At 36.6% G+C, this 27853-nt stretch overlaps 1 protein-coding gene across 3 annotated transcripts; it reads left to right on the forward strand.

The window, feature by feature from the left end:
- Positions 1-5125: 5125 nt before the first annotated feature.
- LOC122062418 (E3 ubiquitin-protein ligase APD2-like) lies at positions 5126-24617 on the forward strand. Of its 3 annotated transcripts, none has more exons than XM_042626038.1 (10): positions 5134-5687; positions 6006-6115; positions 6200-6325; positions 6575-6671; positions 8048-8122; positions 8218-8300; positions 17274-17420; positions 23323-23392; positions 23583-23928; positions 24019-24617. In XM_042626038.1, exons 1-10 carry the CDS (start codon positions 5402-5404, stop codon positions 24092-24094), a joined length of 1416 nt encoding a protein of 471 aa, XP_042481972.1. In that variant the 5' UTR covers positions 5134-5401; the 3' UTR covers positions 24095-24617. The 3 variants fall into 3 exon arrangements, with proteins under 3 accessions (XP_042481975.1, XP_042481972.1, XP_042481974.1); XM_042626040.1 differs by having other exon boundaries at positions 5137-5687; positions 6009-6115; XM_042626041.1 differs by lacking the exon at positions 17274-17420 and having other exon boundaries at positions 5126-5687.
- Positions 24618-27853: the final 3236 nt, after the last annotated feature.

The raw sequence follows: 27853 nt of genomic DNA on the forward strand, positions 1-27853 counted from the left end.
AGCTTCGGTGCCACTGAAATCCTTCCTTTCTTCCTCTTCCTTCTCTTCCCTTCTTCTTCCCTTTCTTTTCTCTCTCCTCTTTAATTTTCTCACCAACGTACGGGGGTAATAAATGGGAATAAGAAAATCATAAGCCTTATATACTATTCCTAATTAAGTGAATAGTGCTCTTGGATGGGTCACTCAGGTGGGTGCACCCACCTGTCCTACCCACCTGAGAGCCAAAACTTGGGATTTTGACCGGGTTCGGACCTCGGCGCGCACCCCACCCCAAGCATACGATGTAGCATACGTATATACCTTAAAATACGGATATAATACCTGTTTTATCCGTACATAGCCTTATGGTAGGTGCACGTACACGGTTTGGGTACTCCCGTCTCTTCTGGCACTGGCTCAGACTTGTCGGGCCAACCGGTGTTTAAGGTCACCCGTGCCATCATAGCCCATAAGGAACCCGCTCTAATTTCCTCTGGCTCGGTTCCTGCATGGTTAAATCGGTTCAACCGCGAAATCAGATCGGGTTTAAGAAGCGGGGTATTACACTATGCTCTCTGAAATCGATTCAATGCTTCAAACCAATTCTAGACTCTTGTAGATCCACCACAAGGTGTCAAGCCCATTGGATGTAAGTAGATCTTCAAGAGGAAGAGAGGCGCGGATGGGAGTGTTGAAAGATTCAAAGCAAGACTGGTAGCTAAAGGTTATACCTAGCAAGAGGGTATAAATTATGGAGAAAATTTTTCTCCAGTAGCGATGATGAAATCAGTTAGGATTTTGATAGCAATCGCAACACATTTTGATTATGAAATTTGGTAGATGGATGTGCAAACTGCATTTCTTAATGGATTTCTTGATGAAGAAATCTACATGCATCAACCAGAGGGGTTCACATCAAATGTTAATGAGAACAAAGTGTGCAAATTGCAGTGATCCATTTATGGTCTCAAACAGGCTTCTAGAAGTTGGAACAGTCGTTTTGATCAAACTGTCAAAACGTTTGGCTTTGACCAAAATATGGATGAACCCTGTGTTTACAAAAAATTCAATGGGAGTGCTTTTTTTTCCTATTATTGTATGTAGATGACATACTACTTATAGGGAATGATATGGGTATGCTTTCAACGGTGAAAAAGTGGTTATCCACTACATTCTCCATAAAAGACTTAGGCGAAGCCAATTACATCCTTGGGATTAAGCTTGTGAGGGATCGTAAGAGAATGATGTTAGGCTTGTCACAATCCACATATATAGATAAAGTCTTGGCCATATTTAATATGGAGAACTCTAAGAGAGGAAATGTTCCTTTCCGGCATGGAGTAAGCCTCTTCAAATCCCAATGCCTTCAATCTCAAAAGGGATATTGAGGAGATGAAGAGAATTCCCTATGCTTCGGCAGTGGGAAGTCTCATGTATGCTATGTTGTGTACCAGGCCAAACATTTGCTATTCTATTGGGATTATGAGCCAGTATCATTCCAACCCTGGACGTGAGCATTGGACTGATGTCAAGAATATTCTCAAGTATTTAAGAAATACTAAGGATCACTTCTTGGTTTATGGGTCAGATCAGTTATCAATTATGGGGTACATGGATTTCGATTTTCAGACTGACAAAGATGATAAAAAATCCACGTTAAGGATGATTTTCATGATTGATGGTGAAGGTGTTATTTGGAGGAGTACAAAACAAAAGTCTACAGCTGATTTTACCACTGAGGTTGAATACATAGCAGCTAGTGAAGTAGCCAAAGAAGTAGTTTGGTTGAAGAAATTTTTAAGCGATCTCGAAGTTGTCCTTGAGCTTGTTAAGGATCCCATTCTATTGTATTGTGACAACAAGAGGGCAATAGCTCAAGCAAAGGAGCCTAAGGCTCATCAGAGAAACAAGCATGTGTAGTGAAAATATCATCTGATAAGGGAGATCATTGGTCAAATTGATGTAGCTGTCATGAAGGTTGACTCAACAGACAATGTGTAAGATCCCATGACTAAAGGCTTAGTATCTAATGTGTTTTTGAAACATATGGAATCTATGGATGTAAAGCATATGGGAGATTGGTTTTGATGTACAAGTGAGAGATTGTTAGATATGTATGTCCATCAAACCCGATTTATTAATAAGATTATTTAATTTTATTTATGCATGTCATTTATTTATTGGGCTTGTAAGTCGTTCCATGGGTTTTCACCCAAAATTGTTTTCGACTGGGGATAGGACCATACATCCTGTTCACATGGTCGTTACACTGTATGTCACCAGGGATGCAATTCCGGTACATAAATGTAAGTACACATATTATGTGTGTATAGAAAAGAAACTGGTAAGAATCTCACATGTATTACTGCTAGTTGTGTGAGGATGAGACTCGTACCCATCACTTGACCTTTGACCTGAGATATCCTATTTGTTGCAGTGTTGTATCATGTGTTTTGGTAAATCAATGGTTAACGTCCAACAGACTATATATCGGTATGCCGGACACGTGGTCTCACATTTTTAATGAAAGAAATCGTCAACATGGGATCCACTACCATTAATTGGGGAATATCGAGAAGACAGAATATCTGTACTTGATCAGATAGAAATCTGGTACTAGTGTCGTTTTTGTAAATTGTTTACAAACTTATTTTTTAATATAAAAAATAATATTTTAATTATTAAATTTTATTTGAAATATTTTTTTTGACGTCCAATCATGTTCACAGAATCTTTGAAATAAACATGTACAATGAATTGGGGTTAGGCAGTATTAAATTACATGCCCTATAGCTCATTATGGGATATTGGAAAAGTGGAAGGTCTTACGTGCAAATTAAAGAGTTAATATTGCATGACAAGACTTGGGAATATTAAATGATAAATTATATTTTTATTTGTGATTTGGGAATATTAAATAGTTAATTATCTTTTATTTGTGGTAGTGGATAAAATATAATTTGAATATATTTGTCACTCATAATAACAAAGATAGCAATCACTTTTAGATTCTACCTCTTCCCACTTTAGAAGTAAAGTAGCTGTTCAATTTAAAAACTGTTCTCTACCACCAAGATTTGGCTTTCGTTGTTTATGAAACAAAGATTTGACCAAAAGAGAAAACCCTAAAACAAGTTTTATGGGACAAGGGAGAAAGAGATTTAGTTTTTTAGAACTTCCTCTCTTCTCCCCCACATTTTTTCTCCATTCCTTCTCTCCATTGTGAGTGAGTGTGTGTGAAGGAGAAAACTTTAATAATGAATTGTTCTTCTCCAATTGAATGTGGGTCATAGTTTCAAAGTGTTGAGATCGATCCCTAAAGTTGCTCAAGTGTGGAAGAACTATTATCTGGAGGAGGAACTTCAATTGCGGTTCTAAGGTAAACCATTTCATACCCATGTGCTTAATTTTTGTATAGTGATTTCGAATGCTAGAGATCCCAATCCAATCCCTTTCGCTGCTCGATTGGGTTCCTGCTAACACTAATCTCTTAAGAATCCAACCAATGGAACAATGACCTCATCCGTTCTCTATTCTGCCCAGAAATTAGAGATGCCATCCTTTCCATCTAGCTTCCTTTATTCCCTGGTGATGACATTCTTGTTTAGGGAGCCTTAAAAGATGGACATACTCTGTTCGATCAGCCTATCACTTACTGTGCAACAACGAGATGCGAAAACTGAACTCCCTTCCCTCAATCATCTTCTAGAAGCCGTTGGTCTACTATCCCTTCTGAAGTTTGGAACATAATATGGAACTGCAACTTGCTCTCCAAAATCATATCATTCTTATGGCATGCTAGGGCTGATGGTCTTGCTACAGGACAAAACTTCACCAAGAGAAGGTTTAAGATTGACCCGTAATGCCAACGTTGTGGGACTGAAGTGGAGTCAATTGGCCATATCCTCCTTCACTGTTCATATGTCCAATCGGTATGGTTTGGATGCTCGCTATCTTTGATTCTTTCCAATAACCCTCCTTTCACCTTCTTAGATTGGATTAGATCTTAGAAGGACTTCCAAAAGTTGGGGAAGAGGGTTGGCAAGGAAATTAAAGGTCATGTGAGCTTTATTGCCTGGTTTCTCTGGTTATCCCACAATGACTATGTCTTTGGTCACAGAAATTGGCAACAATCAGAGGTTATTGATGCAACCCATCATGCTTTCATGAAGTTCCTCAACTCTAAAGTCCCTCCCACTCAAAGCAAACTAGCGGCTGAATCTCCGCGGATCACTAATGGACTCCATCACTATTCCCTGATGTGAAAATCAACTGTGATGCCTCCAAGGACCCTAGAAGCCATCTTTGCAGGATTGGTATTGCTATTTGTAACCATGACAACAAGCCAATCCTTGTGAAATTAGAAGTTGTCTCTTTCTCTTCGATCCTTGAAGGTGAGGCTCTAGCAGTTCAACATGATTTGCTTGAAGGCATCGCTCAAGCAGTGGACAACCTTATACTGGAATCGGATAGCAGCGAGGTTATTTCTTACATCATGGATCCTCATTGTGCAGTCCCTCTTTCTATCCAAGCTATTATCTCTGATGTTCGATACCTCTCTACTTTCCCATTTACTTGTACTTTCCAATATGTCTCTAGGGAAGCTAACTCTTTATCTGATATCCTAGTCAGGAAGGCCCTGTCTATGCAGTGTACGACCACGTGGCCAAATTTCACTCCATGGCTGGTGGAACATTGTATTTCACCTGCTATGTGCCCCACATCTGATTCTGAATAGATTCTCTTTTACCCAAAAAAAAGAAAAAAAGCACCCATAAATATCAAACCCTAAATAGCATTCTTAAGTCCATTATCTCTCTATAAAACGAAAAATGACATTTCAGTGGATAATTTCTTGTATGCTCCCTTTGACCCTTGCCATGTTCAGAAGTTAGAACCGCACAACCCCCACAAAATAACACTTTTTCATAAATTAGTGGGCGGGTGGCTTCTTTTTCTTCCCGGAAGAAAAGGTAGCCGTTCTTTTCTCAGCTATTGTGGTTTAAGTGGCTTATTTTTTATTTTTTGTTGAAGCTGAAGTGGATTTGCAACTACCATACAGAGAGTTAGAGAGAGAGAGCGTCTTGGTGGTGGGGCTGCTAATATAGAACACACGCAGTAGGCCAACCAACCGTAAAGAAAAGGCCAACTACCATTCCGAGGAAGAAGAAGGGAGCCATGACTGCTTGGTACTGAGGAAGAAGAAGGGAGTCGTTAGTCGTGACTGCTTGGTATACCTTACGCTGTCTCAACCTGTCACGTCTTGCTCTTCAATGGCCACGCCACTTCAACTCCCAAAATCCCCTGGTTTCTTAGGGTTTTGGCACCCCTTGTTTCATCTGTTTTGCTCAACCTCTTCTGTCTTTCTCTTTCCCGTTTCTCGTTCTCCTCCTCGGTCGCCTTTCTATCTGGGTTTCTCAGGATGGAAGAAGAACGAGATGTTGCTCTACCTGTATCTTATACTTCTTCTTCTTCTATCCACGTCAGTGGTGACCTTTCAGGCTCTGCTCCTTCATCTTCTTCTTCTTCTTCTGAGTCCGTGCAGGAAGAAGAGAATCATAACGATCAAGAGCAGACACCGGAGCTCCAGCAGCAGAGGACGAGTGTTTCTTATCGAGTGAACATCTCGATATCCGACGTGACTTCGACCGAGATGAGGGAAGATGCTTGGTCATTCTTAGTGGTGCTCCTCACTTTCTGGTTCTTCTGTACGCCTCTCTCTCTATTTGTTTCTTTACTGTTTGGTTTCTGTTCTGAATGAAATTTTTATGAATTTAATCTCTCTTGTTTCTTTACCTTTTATTTTTATGGGATTTATGAATGTTCATTGGGTTGAACATTGGACTTGGAATTGGTTTATATATTGATTTTCAATGTTCATTACCAGCAGCATCCATGACTGTGATTATGCATTTAATCTCTCTTGTTTCTTTACCTTTTCTTTTTATGGGTTTACTGAATGTTCGTTGGGTTTAACATTGGATTTGGAATTGGTTTGTATATTGATTTCCAATGTTCATCACCAGCAGCATCCATGACTGTGATTATGGGCTTTTACGGTTCTATAAATCTCCAATTGGGTCCGAGCTACTCCCGACTTGTGCAAGTTAACACCATCTTTGTGCAGAATATCAAGGTGATACGCTGCTTCTTCTCTTCTTAGTTCTTACATGCTTGTTTTTGTTGTTATTGTTCCAATTCTTGTCATGTTCTGTTGCAGGTGCAAGAAGTGGTTGATTCTAAACCTGGGCCAATCCTGTATGGGTTTTACAAACACCCCCCTCTCGATGTTGAGACCACTTGGTCTGAAACCCGTAACATTTCTATTTCACCAAACGATTACAAGGCAAGACTTTTCCTTCTACTCTTCTATCTCTCTCTCTCTCTCTCTCTCTTGGAGTGCATAAACTGTAACTGGGATAGTTCCAAGACCTCATTAGTGCAGTACAAAACATCAACCAAGCTACCCACTTGGATTCCCTTACTTCTACCTGCTTCATATTCATATAAACTGTTGCTTGTTGAGTTTTAACTTCCAACTTAAGCTTTGAAATGCTCAAATCTGAAGTGGAAGTAATTTCTTCTTCCACTGCAGGAGTGGTTATATTACCTGAATGAAGGGTCTGAAATTAATATTTCATACAGTGTGAAATCCCAGAGCTCCTCCCCCTTATCCCTTGTAATTGCTAAAGGTAAGTGTAAGCAAATCTTGTCGTTTATTTTTCTTTTCTCTGCATAAACACATTATTTGGTTTGTCTGGGCAGCTTTCTGCTATTCACTGTAATACCTTTTTTGTGGCAAAGAGGATACAAATTGGTAAAGACACAATGACTGGTCCATAGCTAGTACAGAAATTGCGGTTTTATGTTGGTAGGAAGACATTACTTGGATATGTTTATTTCCATTGAGTTAGTGTCGGAGAGAACAAAGGACTCTTGGCAGTTCACCCTTTGGCATATAATTTTGCAACTTCCATAGCCTTGTTGGAAGAAAAAGTCTTCTCTAATTATAGGGTGTAGGATACTTGTCCCTGCCCTTGGGTGGTCCCCTCTTATAAAATCATGTTCATTCTCCTGCTTTGACTTCCAAACCTTTTGTTTCATTCATTTAGTGGTTATTGTGCCCCCAATTACTTCAAAATCAATTTTACTGATGAACAACAAGCTCTATTGATGAAGGAAGAGCATGAGAAAGGTATTACAAGCCTGTCAGTAGAACCAAAAGTATACTTTACTTAGGAAAAGGAAAGATGGAAAACAACTGCAAATAGGAATGGTCCAATGGAACAAAGCTAATACTAAGGATGTTAAATGGTTTGGTTTTGGTGTAAACAGTTTGATTCGGTTCGATGCAAGATTTTTTAAGTAAAACCAAAACCGGATCATTTAATAAGTGGTTTCAAATATTGAAACCAAAATCATTTATAAACAGTTTCAGTTTTTAAACTGTTTTTTAGGTTTCTTATTTTTTTTTATTCAAAGGGCTTCTTTACCTTAAATTTTTTATTGAAATGGATGTAAACTTAACATTGAATTGAATTGTTTATTATTATATGATTTCTTTTAATAGTTGCTTAATGTAAACTTTTTCCCCCTATTGAAATGGATGTAAACTTTTTAAATGGTCTATTCGGTTTAAACCGTTTAACTTAATGATCTCAGTTTTGAAACCAAAACCGAACCGTTTATTAAACGATTTTATGGCTTAAACGAGTTTGGGCTTTGAAGGCTGACACCCATATCTCAAACTGCTACATTAACATATGTTTTATCAGAAAAAGAAACCCAAAATTCCCACTTTTGTTGTTGCCATTACGATCATATTCTTCCTTTTTTAAGGGGACTTGTATCTGTATTCAGATCCTGGATTTTACTTGTAAATATCATAGTAAAAATTCACATTGTGGGGTCAGTGACCTTGTGTACTGACAAGTTCGACCTTTTTTCCTTTGTAGAACTAGATTGCGATAGGTCTTTTAGATGCCTCCTTTTTCTTTTACAATAACTATGTCTCATGTATATTCTATTGATTCGATCCTTTTCTCTTAACATTCACGTGAACATGCAGGTAAAGAAAACCTAGTTGAATGGTGTGAGGATCCGTCATATCCTAATACAACTTTGTCATGGAACATTGTTCATGGTAAGTTCAAAATTGAGAAATTTGAATTCCTTGATCCCCATGCCCTTTCTATTTCATGGTAAGGCTGTATTAATGTTGCCAAAAAATCTTGTCAGGAGATGGTGTGATCCAACAGAAGATTTTCACGTCTTCTGATTACTATGTTGCAGTTGGAAACATGGATTCCGAGGAGGCAGAGGTAATTGTGAGATGTTTACTCAACGGTGTATTTTTTTGTTTGTTGGATCGTTTTATGTGCTTTTTGATAAGCATGCTGCTTGTTGCTTCAATCAAATGAAATCCATGTGTCACTAAATGAGACCCGTGAACATGTATCGTCAACATTGTAAGCTTTTGAAACCTAGAATTGTATGTAAACTGGATACTAAACTTGTAATCGTATTAATTATTAATTGCAGATATCATATAACTCACCTCAACTTAACTTAGCCTCATCCCAATTAAATGGGGTCAGCTACATGGATCTTGTTTTGTTATTCAGCTCTATTTAAAATTGCATACAGAATGGTTGAATTGTAGTATGTCAGAAGATTTTTGTATCATACTTCTATTATTGAAAAGTTGAAGACACAAGCCGTCAATTGGTGTGATGGTAAAAGACTCGGGCTGCAGCGTATGGGTTTTGTCTGAGGGCAGCCACTTTGTGCAAAAGCTCTGAAGGTTAGGTCCAGCTCCAGTCCTCCCTGGACCATGTAATAGCCTCAGTTTTACTGAAGTATGAAATGAATAATAAAAATGAAGAATATGCATAGAGTGTCATTTGAAGTGCTTTCTGATGTTACAATTGTTGATAGTATCAGTTTTTGTTTGATACTTCTGTTGATTGGAATTTGGGAACATTCTAGAGAAAATTTGAGTCCGAGGCATACCAACAACAACCACAATGGGGCAAAGCCAAAAATCCTCTCTCTCTCTCTCTCTCTATACATATATATATATGTATGTATGTATGCCAAAGCCAAAATCCGTCATAAGGGACTAAACCCAAATACAAAGTGTGTCTATTACACCCTGGGGGGTGCCAAGTCATTGGCTGGAGGTTTGGCTGACCTCATTATCCAAGAACAGAAGTGTTCCCTTGAGAACACAAAGATCTAGCAATTTGGGAAGGTATTATGCATTCTATGGCATAGTCAGCCTTACACAAAAGTTTTTAGTATCTGTTTTGCTATTAGAAGTTGTATTTAGACACCTTCAATCATGGAATGAAATATGTATTGGTCCGTCTGACTGTATCGGCCAATATCTATTGGCATTGGGAGGCACTGATACGTACTGCCCCGATAAAAACAACTCAACTCAACTCAGCCTTATGGCCCTTATCCCAACCAAATGGGGTTAGCTACATGGATCTTTTTTTCTCTAATCAGCCCTATTCGAAGCAATACTTGTTACTAGTACTAAGCTATGCGTGTCTTTCCTTACCATTTCTCCTAGGGTCATTTTAGGTCTAAACCTGGATCTTTTATCTCCTTCAATCTGAATCGAATCACCTCTTCATATTGGAGCATTCAAAGGCATCCGTTGCACATGTCCATGCCATCTGAAATGACTTTCTTGAAACTTTTCTTGTATTGGAGCTACTCCTCAATCAGTTCTAATTTTTCATTCCTTGTTTTATCTTTTGTAGCTTTTACCACTCATCCTTCTCAACATCCTCATTTCTGCTACACTAAGTTTGTTTATATGTTGTTTCTTCACCACCCAACGTTCAGCTCTATAAATAATATCTGGTCATATAACTGTTGATGCAGATTCAGTTATAAATCATTGGGTATTGGTGGTGATTCCAGCCATGTGGTGATTCAGTAGGCTACCTGGTGGTGATTCTAGGAACCCTTGGTGGTGGTTCCAAGGTTGGGTATTGTTGGGGATTTAGTTCTGGTTCTGGTTCTTGTTCTAGTTTGATAGTTGATTGTTACTACTTATTTTTTGGTTTCTGATTGATCATCCATTCAATACTGTTTTGGTTCCCCCAAGTCTGAGATCGATCCCTTGATCTGGAAACCCTAATCAAGAGTCCTACCCTCAGCAGGATTCCTCTGTAGCTCCAGATCTAACCTCTGGATCAGAATCATCTTTTGAGGGATTGTTCCCTGCTATATTACAGACCTTCAACCAGAATATTCTCTGTATTTGAACTATTGATCGTTAGTTATAAATTTTTCTTGAATCTGGTCATATACCATTTACTGGGATTCTTGTTTAATTGCTCTGAATCCTAATCCCTTAGGCTTGTAGAAATCCATTATTTGGCATCTGTCATGGAAGGACCACAGAGGTTTGCTGATTTCCTTCTCTTATTGATCTAGGAAAGTCAAGACTCAACTTCAGATTGAAGGATGATTGTGCGGGTTTGATTCAATGTCACCACATAATCCGTGGACAAATTTTTTTTAAGCCAGGGAGAATTAATGCAGATAAATAGTGAAAGTGGGCTTATATTAGTAGAGATAACCCTTGGGTTGGGTGCTGTACATATTGGGCCTTTGGTCCAATGGGGTTTCTCTGTAATATGCCACTGGAATGGGGCCTAAACTATGGGTAGAAGGTAGGAATATGGGATTCACTTCATTAGTTTAGTTAGAATCCTTGTTTGGGTCAGATTCCTTTATTAATTAGTTTCTTAGTCAATTTATGTTATCTTGTTAGTTCAGGATTTGTGTATGCCTTTCCTTTCTGAGTTCTTCTATATAAGTTTGTAAGGAGCTACAGCCTTGTACTCGAATTTGAGTAATGAATTTGGTTTGTTGCCTTTGGTTCTGAGGTGATTTAGAATGCTCCCTGCTGTGGTGATTCAGTAGGCTCCCTAGTGGTGTTTCCAGCCCTGCAGATCGGGTGGTGATTCCTGATCATATCTTTTCTATTCTTTCTATTCTATTTTAGTTTCCATTTCAAAAGCCTCAAAAAATCCTATCTTTCCTATCGAATTCTAGCTTCTTACTTCGACTTGAATTTCTTCAAATCTCTTGTTTTAAAATTGATCTCTGAATTCTGATTTCAGTTCTTTGTTCTGCTATTAGTTCTGAATCTTGTGATGGTTTCAAAATATGATCATTCCAATTAAAACCTGAAATCCTACTGTAAATAAGATTCATGCAATTTTCAGATTTCTGGTTTTGTTTTAGAAATTCTGTTTGTATATTGTCATATCCGGTGCACGAGGCTCCCACATGTGCGAGGTCCAGGGGGCGAGAACTACGCAAATTCTGTTTTTATATTATGTTACTATTCAATTAATGTATTAGAGACTTTGTTGATCTCTGTGTGAAGCTCCAATTTTGTCCATTGATTCTGCAGTTTTGAGTTATCTTTACTATAATTAGGATTACTCCATAAATGTGAATCTGGTCATCAGATTTTGATCACACTTTGCAGGAATCTTCTACACTAAAATCAGATCCTTTGACTTGATTATTGGCCAAATCAGGCATATTGTTATTCTGTTATTTATTTGTCTTTTCAAATCTGGTTTGTCCTTTTTTTCTTGCAATCCTATTGCAAGTTGATGCTGAAAGAGGGGGAAGGAAGCGGAGGCGAGTTTCGGGTGCAAAGCCCCTGTTCAGCCTTACTCTATAGTAGAGTATCTTTTGGTTCGTGATTAACACTACATTAGCTGTCCTATAAAATTTTCCTTTTGAGTTTTAAAGGAATAGGTTGTTCACTCAACACTCCAGACATTCCCCTCCACTTTATCCTCTCTATTCTAATTCTTTATGCAAAATCATCTTTTATTTCTCCTTTTTTATTTATGATATTCCCCTCCACTTTATCCTCCCAATTCTAATTCTTTATGCAAAATCATCTTTTATTTCTCCTTTTTTATTTATGATTGAACATAGGTACCTAAATTTTTCACTTGATGGTAGCTCCCTATCATTAATTTTCATCACTTTACTTTCAATCCTATTGTTACTTAAGTTTCACGTAGTAATACTCTATTTTTGTTCTACTTATCTTAAAACCATTTGATTAAAAGTTGATCTCCATAATTCCAACTTTTTTGTTTCTCATCAAATCAATATCATCAACAAAAGGAATACACCAAGGTATCTGATTTTGAATGTCACTAGTCAGCTCCTCTATGATTAGCAGAAACAAATATGGGCTTAAAGCTGATCTTTGATATAATCCAATTTTTGTTGGGAATTCACTATCCTCCCCCCGCCCACAGTCTTACAATAATCACTACCCGATTATACATATCTTTAACACATTTCTTCTCTAATATTTTCCAAAATAAACTCTCCAAAGATTCTATCACAAGCTTTTCTAAGTCAAGAAAGACTATATTAAGATATGTCAACTGCTTAGGCAACACTTTTGTAGGGGCTTCTCCCTTGTCTTCAATGAAATAACCTAGAGGGGGGTGAATAGGTTATACTAGTAGAAATTTTAACTCTTTTCGATGTATAGGTCCTAAGTGTGATTGCAGATTAAAAACGATGCGGAATAAGTAAAATAGGCACAATCACACAACACAAGATTTATAGTGGTTCGACTCAATCCGAGCCTAGTCCACTCCCTACAAGAATCCTCTTGTAAGGTATTCCACTAGTTCTCCCTTTCAGTATGATAGATAGGGAAGAAAACCTTTATAATCTTTTTATGGATAAGAGTATCCTTACAAATCCCCTTTATAGGCAGAGAGACACCTTTACAATCTCTTTTAAGGTAGAGAGGCACCTTACACTCTTTTAAGGATAAGAGGCTCTCTACAATCCTAAGTACAGTCTAGAATTGTAAAAGCAGAAATAAATAAGTGGAATAAAAGAGAATTACCTCCAGTGTGGTGCAAATGAAATATGCAATGATGATAGAATGAATGCACCTTTTGAAGTCTTCTTGATGCTTATAATGTAAATGCCAAGATGTAGATGAAGACTTGTAGATGGTCTTGAGTTCCTCTTGAATGTAAAATAAAGAACTTGAACTCAAGAGATGGTGTAGACCAATTCTCACTTCTAATGTTCAAATAATACTTCTCTAAAGTTGGGATTAATTGTTAATTAATGAGTAGCATTAGAGGTATTTATAGGTGAGCTTAGGAGAGCATTATAAGCAGGAAATCAGGCTCTAACCGTCGTATTCTGGGACCACCGGTCGACCGCCATTGGTAGTCGATCGACCGGAAAGAGCCGTTATAGCAAAATATAGCTGTTGGGGCACTTTCAGATAGTCACCAGTCGACTGGGACTTTTTACCGGTCGACCGTCTATGGTCTCGGACAGTTCCGGTCGACCGGGGCTTCCAGCTGGTCGACCGCCAATATGATAGACTATTTTGACAGAACACTGTCATACTGACTAGTCATTAGTGTTTTGATCATACTTTTTGGTCCGACCTCGGAATGACCTAAAATCGGTTGTGTTGAAATTGTGACTCGATTTCCTACAATTTCTATGAAGGTTTCATCTCATGATACCGACTCTAAGATTTTCCATAATACCCTTAAGTTAGGTTAATGTGGTTTTCACAGAATTTCACTAGAACACATTTTTCCTAATATGTTCCTCATCACTTAGAGACTCTCCATACTTGGTCAAGGTATGCTCTATGGTCATTCTAGTATGATGAAATGCACATGCATGTGGTGAGTGCACATATATATATATATGTGGAAGTTTCAAATTACATTAAAAAGGACCAATCTATCCTAGTGGTCTTCTTTTTCACTTGAACCTTCCACTCTTTGGCACTTCATCTTCTTTTCTTCTTGTTTACAATTCCATGTCTTTGAGCTTCATATCTTGATATCTTGAAGCTTAAATTCTTATGATATCTTCTTCAAGCATTGATGCCAACTTGTTGATACTCTTCATTTGATGACTTCAATCTTCATTTCTTTTTTTCATTCACCAAATTCGATCTTTGATATGAAGTCTCTACAACACAATACTTGGAGGAAAATTGTGAAATAACTTCATATGTTTGTTATCATCAAAACCGACTATAAGAGTGTGGGCATATCCCTAACATTCAACTAGTGTAGCCAAGTGGGCTGTTTCTCCCAAGGTTCAAAATATCAGGTTTCGACCCTGGTAGAGACCGAAGTTTTGAGGAAACAGGGTAATTTTCCTGGTTTGGTGGAAACCTTGGTTTCGACCCCCAAAATGTGTTTTTTTTTTTCCTATTTTTTGTGTACGTCCTATTTTAGACATTTCTAATCCATTCACATAATTAGTTTCATAAAAAAACCCAAAAGTCATACTTTTGGTGTTGACTAAAGTTTGCTAATGTACATTGAGTCGTTGACTGAAACTATACTACACAGGTACAAATATAAGTTACTAAAAATGTGAATACATGATTAAAAGTTTAAAACAAACAAAACATAATGTAAAGGATCCAAAATAAATAATAATATTATATAATTGTGAATTATCTCTCAAGTCTCAAGTCTCAAGTCTCAAGTCTCAACGCTCAACAGTCAACAGACAACAGTTAACCGAATAGTCAAATCCAAGTAGAGTGTCTAGGCCTCCGGAATCATCACGCTGTAGATCGGCCATTGGTTGTCATTATATGTTAAATTGAACATCAAACATCAAATATTAACCCTACTTTTTTTTAAATATGTTGTAGGAAAACGTATTTTTAGAAACAGGAAAAAAATAATTTTTAACATGAAAAAAATAATTTTTAACATGAAAAAAAAAAAAATGGGGGCACTGTGAATGTGTAGATCAGGTTATTCTAACTAAAATATTAAAATTTTACATCATTCAACTATCTTTCCAAGTATAGTCAACAAAAAAAATGGTTCTTGGGGAAGATGGGATTTGCCTTTTTTGTCCAAACTCCCTTAAGTGATTTGCTATGAATGTGCAAGATCCAAGCTTAGAATGAAGATTTGATGGCACAATCACAAAATCTTAAGTGTTTTCCAAGTTTCCCACTTCTCAGAGAAGAAATAGGTGCTTGGTTTCCCATTGTAGAAGGCTTTTATAAAGGTTGGTTCAACCGAAAGAGTCGAACCCATCAGTTCAGTTAAAAATTCAAAATGTGGGAATTTTGTTCGGTATAGGTCGAAGCCATTGATTTTTAAAAGTCATAGTGCATATGGTCTCGGTATCCTAGGATAGCATCGAAATCGGGGAAATTTCGACGGATCGGTCGAAATGTTGAACCATGGTTTCTCCCTTCTTGACCCATTTCTCCAACTGCATAGTTGATAGAAACTTGGGGCCATCCATCTTACCCTTTCTAAATCTTTCAATTTTGTGGTTGATCTTTTTGGCATTAAACCAAATTGGTTATCTGAAATATTAGCGTCTTATCTCAGGAGGGTTTCAATTACTCTCTCCCATAAATTCATTGTATGGCTTATCAAGTTTTATTCATTTATAGATATTTATAGCTTTGAATATCACCTTTATTTTTTATAAATTGGAACCACAATGCTTTTCCTCCACTATAAGATATGTAAAATAAAAAATATTCTATCCTACCTGTATCAACTGATATAGGTTAATTCAGGTTCGATACATTCGATACACATCCTTAAACTTGCAAAACAAAACCGTGAGTGAGATACGAAACCAAGAGCAACGTAAGGCCCTAGAAACTTGTTTTTCTCATCAATCCAAGTTGGGGAACCTTATCTGGATTAAAAAACGATCCTAGTATTCACCATTTCAACAAGTTTTGGGGATTTACATTGGTTAATCCTTAGATAAAAACAAATTTGGGCAAAAAAGGGTAAAGTTACAGATCTCTCTCTCTCTCTTTTGGCACAAATATATTTTTCTTGTTTGTTTTCTATTTTGGTTATGCATCACTAGATTAAATAAAAATGACTCAAATCCTTGCATCAAATTGTGTTGTAAAACCAAAATGAGACTTTTTTGTTTTTTTGAAAATTTTGATTTTCTTATGCAAAATGCTAACGTTATTGTTTGATTGAATTATATATGATCAAAGCGGAAGATATATCATCTTATTTAATTTTCAATAATTTTTTGCATTTCTTTTTAATTTTGTTTTGAAAATTGTTATTTTTTACTCAATAGTATTTTGTTCTCCTTTTTATACATGTATGATATATCTTCGGATATTCTATAATAAGTTGTTATATATTTCAAAACTGTATTTTGCATGTATCCTAAACATTTCCACCTGCCTTTTGGCCATTTCCATGTGTATCTTTAGCATATCTTGTGTTTCTCCAATACAATACTATGCGGTTCTTGAAATCATCCTCCTGATATGGTCACCAATACTGATACTTTTCATCTTGCCTGGATTCCCTATAGGTGTGGCAATGAGTCAGGTTCAGTCTAGCCTTAAGTTAACCTTAGCCTTGATCAATTGTCCCTGGCCTAACCTTGAACCCAGCCAAACTCCATGAATAAGCTCGCAAAGCAAGAGATTATTTAGAGAAATGATAAATCATTAAAGTGAGTAGAGATATAGGCTATAGATCCTCAAGGACCTTAATAAATTCATGATTTGGCATATCCCAAAGCTGCCACATGTTCTCAAGAGAATCTTATCCAATGAAAAATTCAATTGAGTCTAACCATGTGGAGCATGACAGTTCACTCATTTAACCCACTTATTGTCATCTTAAACTCCTAAATTTCAATTGATCTGTAAAAGGTGTGGATTCTGGTCCTGCTCTTTGCCGATTCAGGTGGCCTCACTTAGATGTAGATCATCACACAGAAATCAGAGGCATGGATCTAAATTCTCACCTCTCATCAACAACTTGCCTAATCCTAATTTCCTGAAACATTTCTGTTCAACCCTATGTCAGATGCGGTCTTCTTTCAAGAGTTATCCAGTTTTTTGTCTTTTAGTTATTCCTGAACTCTAAATGTTGACTGAATCATTGTTACCACCTAATTTTAAACTGTAGGGCTTACATCCTACATCAGTTAAAGATTTTCACAGGGCTAAACAACCCAGCGATCTTGGGGTCTGATAGACTGGATTTATGGAGTGGAAGGATTCATTTACAAGATGCCTGGATCATGATTTTGATGATGATGTCTACCCAACTTCTACATTTCACCCACCAAATGTGTCATTTTCATCTAGCTTCCGTTTAGTTGCTTTAGTTTTATTTTGTTACTGTCTGGATGCATTACTACTATTCCGTGTTCAAATTCTTACAATATTTACTGATACTGAGCTCTGCATTAAACAGATGCAGTTGAACCTCAGAGTACAAGCCGTCCTGTACAATACAACAGAGGCATATTACAAGTGCTCTGTTTCTCACAATCTGTGTAGTTTGAAGCTTTTCCTTCTGGGTACAAATGTTGCTGTTTTAACTGCTCCTGACCCCAGACAGGTAACACTATCATGGTTGTTTTTGCCACTTTATTTTTTAACGCACTTTGCACTGTAAATATTTAAATCATTCGTTCTATTCAGTGGGCTTGAGAATGTAAACATTTGAAATCTCAAAACTTAGGTCCCCTGGCTGCAGTTCCCAAATGCTTGGGAGCATATTCTTCACATCTTGACCGGACAGAAAGCTAGAAATGGATCAATCTTGGCTGTTCATTTTTTCACAGGTGTCTGAAACTGGTTAATATGATGAGTTACATTTAGTGGGGCTATAAGCGAGTATACACCTGGATATGGAAGTTTACCTAACCTGCTGCATTAGCATGCTCTGACGCAGGAGTGTGCTTATAGGTTGCGGGCATTTTTCTTTTTCTTTTCTCTTCTTATTCGGATACATTTGGCATGGTGCTAGAAACTTGTTCAAAGATATTGTTTCTGGTATTGATCCAGATGTGAATGTTCAAGAAAAAGTTGGAGTGCTCCAAAAACTTGGACAAATTAAGGGTTAAAAAAAATATTTAGAATAAGAAAAAGGTAGAGTCAAGTGGTTAGCCAGTCCACACTGGTTCACAAGGAAGTGTGAGTTGACGAGGGGGTGTTTTCGAGAAGGGAATATTTCTTAGGTTTACTTCTTTTGCTGTCTGGTTGGGATTTGGATTTCTGGTTAAGAGTTGGGACATGTCTTGCTGATTATGATGATGAGGTTCATGATTAAGCAAATATATGTCTGCTCTGAAGCCTCAAATGGGTCAGCGTTCGTACCTCTCATTATGCCATGCCTGTGAAATTATTGGGTGATCTTTAGGATGAACAGCAAATAGCTGACAAAATAAACATAATCTACTCCTTTTGAGCGCCTGACAAAATAAACATACTCAGCTTGTTGTTTCACAGTTGTGAATTAGAATAGCAGAACATGATTCCTTTAGCTCAACTCAGCCTCTAAATAGGGTCTGCTACATGGATCTTCTTTTTCCAATTTACTCTATTGAAAGCCATACTTATTACTAGTCCTGAGCTTTGTGTCTTTCCTCACCATTTCTCTTTGAGTCATTTTTAGGCCTACCGTTTGATGGGGTTCTAAGTCAATTTAAGACACTGGTTCAGAGCACAAAATAAATTCCAGAATCACAGGATAAGGAATCTAACCAGAATTCAAGCGAAACAAATATTAGCAAGAAGAGTTAGTCTGATGTATATGATATTCTGTTCAAAAGTCAGATTTAGCAGGCAGATTATAATAGTAAGATTTGAAAACATTCTGAGAACTGGATTCAGAATTATCAGGGTTTCCAACTTGTATTGGGGTTCTAGTAATCCACAGAATTCGGTTGACAGAAAAATCAGACTGCTAAACAGAAGCTGCAGCAAGAAAGTAATTAAGTCTGAACTCAGAACTGCAGAGAAATCAGGGTTTTGTAGAATTTGACTTTTTAAGTATGAAAACGAAATTCGAAGAAAATTTCAGATTTTGAAACCAGCAACAAACTAGAACTTTGATCAACAACTCAAGACAGTAAACTGAATAAGAGAAGACTAGAATAGCATTCAGCAGAAAAGAAATTAGTTAAGAATAAACTGAAACAGAAAACTAAAGAGAAAAGCACGCGGAGGATATAAGATTTATTATTATTATTTTTTCAAATCTGGAATTTTAATAGAAAAGAAAAAAGAAAAAGTGAATAAAAGTAAAGCACTGACCTAAGAAGTCGATAAAGATAAAGTACAGAAAATAAAAGATCAGGAATCCGCCCGATTTATTCTGGAATCCAACAAATTAGCTGCTGAATCCACAGCAGAGGAACACCCAGAATCCACTGAGCCACACCTGAAATCCACAGATGCTGAGGGTCTTAAATCCATATTTTGAGCTGAAAAGCTTTATCTTCCATTAAAAAATCACCGGGAGACTGTTTAGGCTTACAAATTCATAAAATCTGTAAAGGGGTGGGGCGAGGGGAGGAAGAAGCAAAATACCATTGGGAAACACCTCTCCAATCAGTCATCCTAAGAGGAGTCCTTACCAGACACAAAACACCATTAATAATAAAGAGAAACAGAAACCAAATAGAAAAGGGGGCATTCTCATTGCGGCGGGCTGTGATTAGGTGTCTGAATATATCTTAATAACTCAACATACTAACCCACTAAGGCTGGACTTAGGGTTGTCACCCGATCGGTTCCGGTCAGTCTTGGTTGATTAAGGCCAGGACATCTGAGACATAATGCGGAAACCAACCGGTTAATCGGCCATCAAAACCAAAACCGAGACCAAGTAATAATCGGTCGGTTGATTTCTGTCTTTAATTGGTCTTGACCAATCAGTATCAGCTGTCGATTTGGTTCATTTCAAACCGATAAAAACCCCAAAAATAGCAAGCAAAATATATCAATTAGGTACTTATGCACTTATCACCTCCCCTTTACTGCAGGTTGATGCGGGACTAAGCGTCATATTGTACTGGTGTATATGTGTTTTATCAATAAAAAATTTTGAAAATTGAAGCATAGATCCCCTATTTCAGCTTTATCCATTTCCAAGGAACTGCATAATCGAACTCCATTGCTCTGTAATGTGGAGCCTTATCAAATGATCGATATTTTTCTGCAAGAGCACCCAGCACACTGTTGTGCAAGGTGGTGTTTCTTCTCTGTCATCATTGTCAACATCCTCAGTTGATCCATACACTTACCAATTGGCAGTTTATGGATGCAATGTTTGCAGCAAGCTCAGTTGCAGATTGCAGGTTTCATGTCATAGAAGTTAATTGTTTGCCTTATATCTTTTCATTGGGGTTCATCAGCTCCTCGAGTGGTAAACATGAGATTTATTGTAAATCAAGTTAGCTTTCATATGGAACTTGAAGCAGGTTGATCCATTATCTGAGTTCAAAGTTATACTTGGACAGAAGATATGGTCTGTGAGTCTCTAGACTCTGTTTTTGCACATCCAGCAGCTTGAAGCCTGATTTTGGAACTCACAGACTGAAAACTTCATTTTGTGGATTTAAAGTGGGTCTGACTATAGGTTCAATGTATTACTAATGATTCCATGAAATGAAATACATGTTTTCCAAGGGTTCTTGAGCTATCAAGAGTAGTGTGGAGTGGATAATAATAATAGAGAAAAACCCTTGAAGTCCAAGAAGCCCTAGGGCAAAAAGAGCTTTGAAGAGAAGAAAACTGTAAGGAAGAAAAGAGGGAAGAAGATAATAGAGTGTGTTGAAGCCATCCATCAAGCCTTATAAGCATCATAATGAGCGGGATTCTTTAAGCATCATTGTGATTTGTGAGATATTCAAATGTAGAGAAGACCAAGGTGAGAAGGTTGCAAGCAAGCCTAGGTTTCTGAGGAAAGTCTCAAGGACTGACCAAGTCTTCATAAAGCCTTGATTAAAGCTTTGGTAGTGAAAAAGAGAAGAGGACAAGTGTGTGTGAAGCAGGCTCGCTATCTGCTTAGAGTAACTCACATGTTTTTCACTTTCTCAAGAACGTGTATGCATTATTGAAGGCAAGGTGTTTGATAAAATACCTCAGTCACTGTTGTTCTTTCATTGGGGACATCTAGTAGTAGGTGCTACTGAAATTGGGGTTTGGTGCTCCTTGTAGTAGGTGCTACAAAATTGGGGGTTGGTGTTCCTAGCAGTTGATGCTGCTAAAACTTGTGTTGTGCAGTATACTCTGGCTAGATTTGGATTGTAGTCTTAGTAGCCATTTGCACTGTTGACTTACCACATTGGCAAATTGCGTTACATCTTGTTTTGTAGATTGTTGCTTGTGTGTTTGTGTTTTTGTGTGATTGACCTAAGTGGGTGTGTCAATTTGGGACTAGAAACGGGAGCCATCCCGCTAAAACCCAGTGCCGGACTGTCCCATTAATAAGTGGGATGGTAGTGGGATCTATTTTGGTACTGAATAATAAATGGGACAGGACGGTTTTGGGATGGGATTCCCAATGGTACCAGTACCAAAATACCAGTTAGGAACCTGATGGAACAAAAACCACCAATACCATGTTATTGTATTCAAGTTTTATGGCTATAGTTTGATGTATTTGGGTGGTCTTTTCTCTGATCGAGGTTTCAGCTGACGTAGGATGTACCTTTAGTTTTGTTACTTTAAACTTGTTTGGTAATGGCACTCAAACTATATTGGGGCTTGTTTATTTGGTTATCATTAATTCTTAATTGTTATTTTGAGAAGCTTTCATGTGATCTTAGATAATTTGAAGAAGTAAAACCATGAAATTCATCATGGTTTTGTGTTCTAATTTGCTTTCTAAAGCAAGGGACACCTTAAATCTCATGATTATGAAATGTTCCACAACACTAATAATGGAACCATCTCATTAGTAACCATTGAAGTTCTCCCTATTCTACAGTGCCTAGAAGCGTTTGGGAATCGGTACTGTCCCATCCCGTAAAAATCGGGATGGTACTGGGATTGGCACGTTGGTACCAGTACATACTTGTCCCAAATACAGGGAACTGTCCTGGTTGAAACCCTTATATTGACTTGCTTACTAGTACCACTTGACTAATTCTTCCCCAAAGGGAAGAAATTTTTGAATCACTGATTCAAACGACTTTCTCTCAACTCATCATGGATTGGTGCTACACCTAAATTAGCTCTAATTTTTCCATTCCTTTAGCTATTCTCAAGTAATTGAAAAAAAGTCATTGCTAGGTTGGTTTAGTTAATAATCCAATGGATATAAAAATTGCTGTAAAAAAAAAAAATGTGTTTCATTGGGTTGGTTCCATCCGGTAGATCTCCATGGTATGATGACCTATCAATTGGTAGTTTTCGATCCTTTTTAGGCCCATAGGTGTCATGGAGCCAAGGCGAACCAAGGCGTTGGAGGGTCGCCTAAGCACTTAGGCGACAAGTCGCATGCCTTAAGGCGAACAAAGCAACCAAGTGTTGTTTTCATTTTCCCTATTTTCTAACATAATTTAGTATGCTACATATACCTTGTTCACATCAAGTCATAAAAAATCAACATTTAGAGAAATTCTCTTGTTATATATTAAGTTTGACTAGTCAAATGATTTTATTTTTACAGGAGATCTTTTGTATTAGGTATAACACAAAACCAGCTTTCCAACAAGTCTAAGATTACTTAAATTTGAGTTGTAATAACAAAGTTACGTTCCGGTCAAACTTATTTTAAAGTGCGCTAATGCTATTAAAATTAGTCGAATGAAAATAATTTTATAGACATCAAAACAAAAGATTATTTTATCAGGCTTTTGGTTTTTAGTAATGTTTTACCACAATAAGATTTATAAAATTTTCAAAATATAGAAAAACCCCAGCATTTGAAAGTTGAAAACTGCCCCTACAACCAAAAATCCAGTTTTTGTTCTTGGACTGGGGGGTTAACTTTTTATCTTTTTGGAATTTGATTTTAAACTATTTTTATTGGATTCAAATAAGGGGTATCTGCGTATTTGTAAATAATATCCTAAGTAAATGAAATAACAAATAATTTATTTAAATGATTTTTGGCTAACAAATCATTTACTTACATAAGGCGACATGCAGTGCAATAAGGCGACAGTCGCCTAGGCCCTGGGCAAACCTCTTGGACGCCAAGGCGGCTCCTTGACAACTATGTTTAGATTTGTGTTGGATGAATAGGATACCTATCCTTCTAATTAAAAATTCTTCATGGGAAGATGGTACAGAGGACAAAATGTTGTCTGTGAATGAGCTCTAAATGATTAGATTGTACCATAGGGACTCCTACCAATGTTCAATATAGAGTTCTCTGTGGATAAATCCAACAGGTTACATCTTGTTGCACCTAAGAATGTGCTTTGGGGAATCCAGATCACTTCCTTCATATCCTTGTCATAGATATTTTCATTGATATGCTTGCACTTGTTTTGGTCACTTAGGCTACTGATGAGAACTGGTACATTAAACTGTCATATGGACCAAGATGGATCGCATATTTTGTTGGCTCAGGTATTTTTACTAGTCATTTGTTTTCATTATTCTTTTCTTTCCTGTTATATATTTGGGCAAGGCAGAAGATTCCAATCCCTATAATCTCCCAAGCTGTGGAGTAAGCTAGGGGCCTTCCATCTCTTTTGTATTTCCGTCTGATTATAAACATATAAATAACCCTTCATATTTTATTGTTCCTTCTGTATAGGTGGAATGACTATACTCATCCTATTGACCTATAAGATCTATAACAAGTTCCAATCCACTGTTGAAGATGAAACTCAACATCAATCAGGGGATGTGCGATCTGAGAGAGAACCATTGCTTTCACCGAAAGATGATCTTTCAAGTTTGGGTTCTTCTTATGATTCCGTGTCACATGATGAGGATCTTGAAGAGTGGTTTGCAGAAAACTCTCTCGACTCTAAACCTCTAAAAGATGGGAACAATATCAATAATCCACCTCGTCTTTGTGCAATTTGCTTTGATTCGCCAAGGGATTGCTTTTTCCTTCCGTGTGGCCATTTGGCGGCATGTTTTACATGCGGGACTAGGTAATCACAGTGTAAAGGCACTCTTGTCTTCACTCCTTTTTGGAAGTTAATAGGTCAAGGTAAATGACATCCGATTAATTACCTTTGCAGGATTGCAGAGGAAGCTGGCACATGTCCCATTTGTCGCAGGAAAATGAAGAAGGTGAGGAAGATATTCACAATCTAATAGGTGTGCATAGTGGCAGCTTTCTAGTAACGACTTCCAACAATCAGTTGGTTACTTGGGGAAAATCTGATCTTTCATTTCTTGTATATACTTGATGAGCTTTCATTCGGAAGGTGATGACGATCAGTAGTTTTGATTGAAGATGCATTAATTGGTCTTGTATGTGTGGGTTTCTTCTCCTTTTTGATGAGTCAACATGGTATTGAAGAAAGCATGCTCAGATTCAAATATGGTCCACTTCAAGAAGGGAATGGTTGAGCCAAAGAATTTTCTCAGTTGGGCTGCCACTATCTATTATTGTAACTTGATTTAGTAATATGATTCCATGCATTGAAATGGCGAATGTTTATACTAAACTGCACCAGTAATGTATCTCACTTGGTTTCCCATAGTCTGGAATTCTATTCAATTCATGTCTGGTTGTGCTAATTTTAGAAGCAACCCAGTATTCTCTATGGGTTTTGTATGAATCAGGGTCCGAGAAGTACTCCATAATGAAAAGTTAAAACTTCTTTTGTCTGTACTCTCTCTCTCTCTCTCTCTCTATTTTACTAATAAAAGATTTTACTGGCTTACTATAATCAAAACCGTATTAGTTGATGTGGTAGTCTTTTATCAATATTTGAAAGAACATTATAAGATTTTTCATCAGTTTATTGGAACTTAAATAAATAGTATGAAAGAATACTGAGGTAGAGATTGAAGATGTAAAAAATATTATGTAATTAATATATATACATATATATATATATATATTTTTTTTTTTTTGGGTGTAGTGTAAGGTGAGATTGATGGGAATTCCATTCTTCCCTATTTCTTTTTTCTTTTCTCAACCTATTTGATTGCAGGAAAATTTAAAGGGGGAAGGGAAAGGAATTTTGAACTTTTGCAATCATTAGTCCATGTGATTAAATTTGGGTGTTCGGACAGAGAATTGGAAAAATGATTCCTTACTTGCTTTTTTCATCCTCCTCTCAATTTCTCTGCTTTATGGAATGTAAATGGTTCTTTTGTGTCTCTCATTACTCTCTATTTCATTTGGTATCATAGGAATCAAGTTCTCTTTTGTGGAGTCTCCCTTGACACTTTTGTTGTTTTGCACAATGTATCTCAATGGATTGCTGATCTAAATATTTATGTTTTGATTAATTTTTCAAATCCTGATGAGGAAAGTGTTCCTGTATTTGTTTTTAGTATGTCTATTTTAACCAGAAATGATTTTCTATCCAAATTGTCAGATGAGGATCATGCTATATTGATTGTTAGTGAAATGTCTTCTCCACATGAATGTTTGGTAGGATGACTGTTATTATATGTATCATAATCAGTATGTCTTTATGGGTTTGGTGGTGAGTCTGGTAACACTGTGGGATTAACAACAATGGGAGTTCTCCAAAGGTCTCCAAGCAGCAATGCCTTTGTCAATATTTATTTGAGTCTGAAACGGTTTTATCTTTTCTTGGAAGATTTTGGAGGTATGTATTGAAGTGGTTCAAACTCTAGCTATAAAGGCTCAAACTACTAGATCTAGGATTTCTTCTTTTGAGGATGCTTGGACAATTCGTTATAAGTCTCTGACTGATTTATAACAGTACGTTAGGTTGACAATTGTCATTTATTATAATTAGTCATAACCCGTTAATCTTTTTGCATGGAGCCTTGCACCGTCCTTCCTTGAAATCTTGGGGCCCGTTTGATAACGTTTCAAGAAACGCGTTTCTGCCGTTTCTGTATCCAGAAACAGCAGAAATGGAGTAAAAAGCGTTTGATAAAACTGTTTCGTTTCACTTATTTTCAGAAATAGAAATAAAAATTTTTACTTATTTATGGTTCAAGAAACAACCCAGGTGAACTTGTTTCGCCGATTCTAGAAACGACTTGTGACCATTCTTTCATTGGTTACTATCAACTTCTAAAAACATGACTTATCAAACACCTTCAATTCCGTTTATGTTTCTGGAAACGGAAATTTATGTTTTTTCCGTTTCTTGAAACAGAAACGGCAGAAACGTTATCAAACGGGCCCTTGATGTAGCCCAACCCCATTAAGTTGGGATAAGGTTTTGAATATATATATATATATTTTTTTTTTTTTTTTTTGGTAATGAGGTTTTGGATGTTATTGTTGGTTTAAGATACAACACGACACACGTGGTTGCTGTTCGGTTTGGTTTTTATTTAATTCCTTACTTAGTTTCATATTTGTTTTAACTTGGTTTTTATTTGGTTTGGACCCTATTTTAGATGTTCGGGTGAACTTTTTACATCTTCAATAAATCAAAAAATAAATAAATAAATAAAAAAAATCCTTGTTCGTCATGGCCTAAATCCACCAAATTTTATCCAAATATTAAAAGGAGTAGAAATTATCATCCACATTGATTAAAACATTAAGAAGAAAATATTTCGTCGCATCAACGGTTTTAGTATTGAAATTGAATTGAAAAAAGATTTGTTATTTGGTTTGATTCTGTCCGATTTTAAATGGTCGATTTCAATTTTCGTTGTAAATTTACACCCTTAAATTCATCTTGATAAGTGATAAAGTTTTTAATTTATGACTAGATGAAGTCGACATACCCACTCAGTTATATTTGATTTACCTTTCTGGACAAATGCTACTTGTTGGAATTGAGTAACATTTGAAAAATCCACTCTTTAATAAAATTGTTCATTGAAATATGGAGTGTGGAAAGGTTTCTATTATTATTTTTTAAGTCGTGTGTTAATGTATGTTACCTTCAAAATTTGGTGGAAATATTTTAATATCATCATCAAATTATGAGCTGATTTTTTTACTCAATTTGACATCAATTTATATCATAATAATAAAAAACTATTTTACTTCGTTTGAAAAAAAAAATTAAGAATTATCAAAAGATAGAAAAAAAGGGATCAAATAGCATAAGCCATTAGTTGAGATAGGCCTATGAATTCAACATTGTCCTTGAAGGGGATTCTCCCAAAACATTTTGAAAAAGTACATATTTTATGAGGGGATCATTGGTTGATTGATAGATATCAAGCAAATCCGAATGGATGATGGTTATCAATTTAAGGGTAAAAAATCCCAGCCTTTATATCAAGTCTAAATAGATGATAATATCAATTTAAGGACAAGGGATCGTGGCTTGGTTACGTGACCCTTGCACCAGCATAAGGGTTGGTGAAAGTGTGTAAAAAGACATTAACATCGACGAAAATTTTCATTTCTCAAGGGGATGAGGCGATAAATTTACACACTACAAATATAATAAGATAAAAATCATGATAATATGAAGATTGATTTTTGTGTCTTTCATCGAAGTTAATAGATATTTTTAAAGTTATTCCCTTATAAACATAATAAGACAAAATTGTGATAATATAATGATTAATTTATGTGTTTTTCATCAAATTTAATAAATATATTTAAAGATTTTTTTTTCTTTACCATCCAAACATAGCCCGAATGCATGAGATTAATTTCGTCCCTCACAAACAGTAGTCATCAGCTTAGAACAGAAATCTTTGTTAATCTCTTTTTTATGAAGGATTGATGGACCCGGCATGTAGGGGAGATGGGGATTTGACAGATGATTGACATGCAAGTTGGGGTGTTTGACACGCCTCTCATTTTGATTCTTCAAAGAATCTAGATAAAAAAATAAACCTAAGAAACTGTCTCCGTAGGAGACTGAGATGGAATCAAGTCAAATATGGCGATAGAATGACGAGCATGGTCCTGCTTGCCAACAAGAAACACACTAATCTTCAATG

The sequence above is a fragment of the Macadamia integrifolia genome, unplaced genomic scaffold (assembly GCF_013358625.1).
Source record: "Macadamia integrifolia cultivar HAES 741 unplaced genomic scaffold, SCU_Mint_v3 scaffold1023, whole genome shotgun sequence".
Classification (NCBI taxonomy): domain Eukaryota; kingdom Viridiplantae; phylum Streptophyta; class Magnoliopsida; order Proteales; family Proteaceae; genus Macadamia; species Macadamia integrifolia.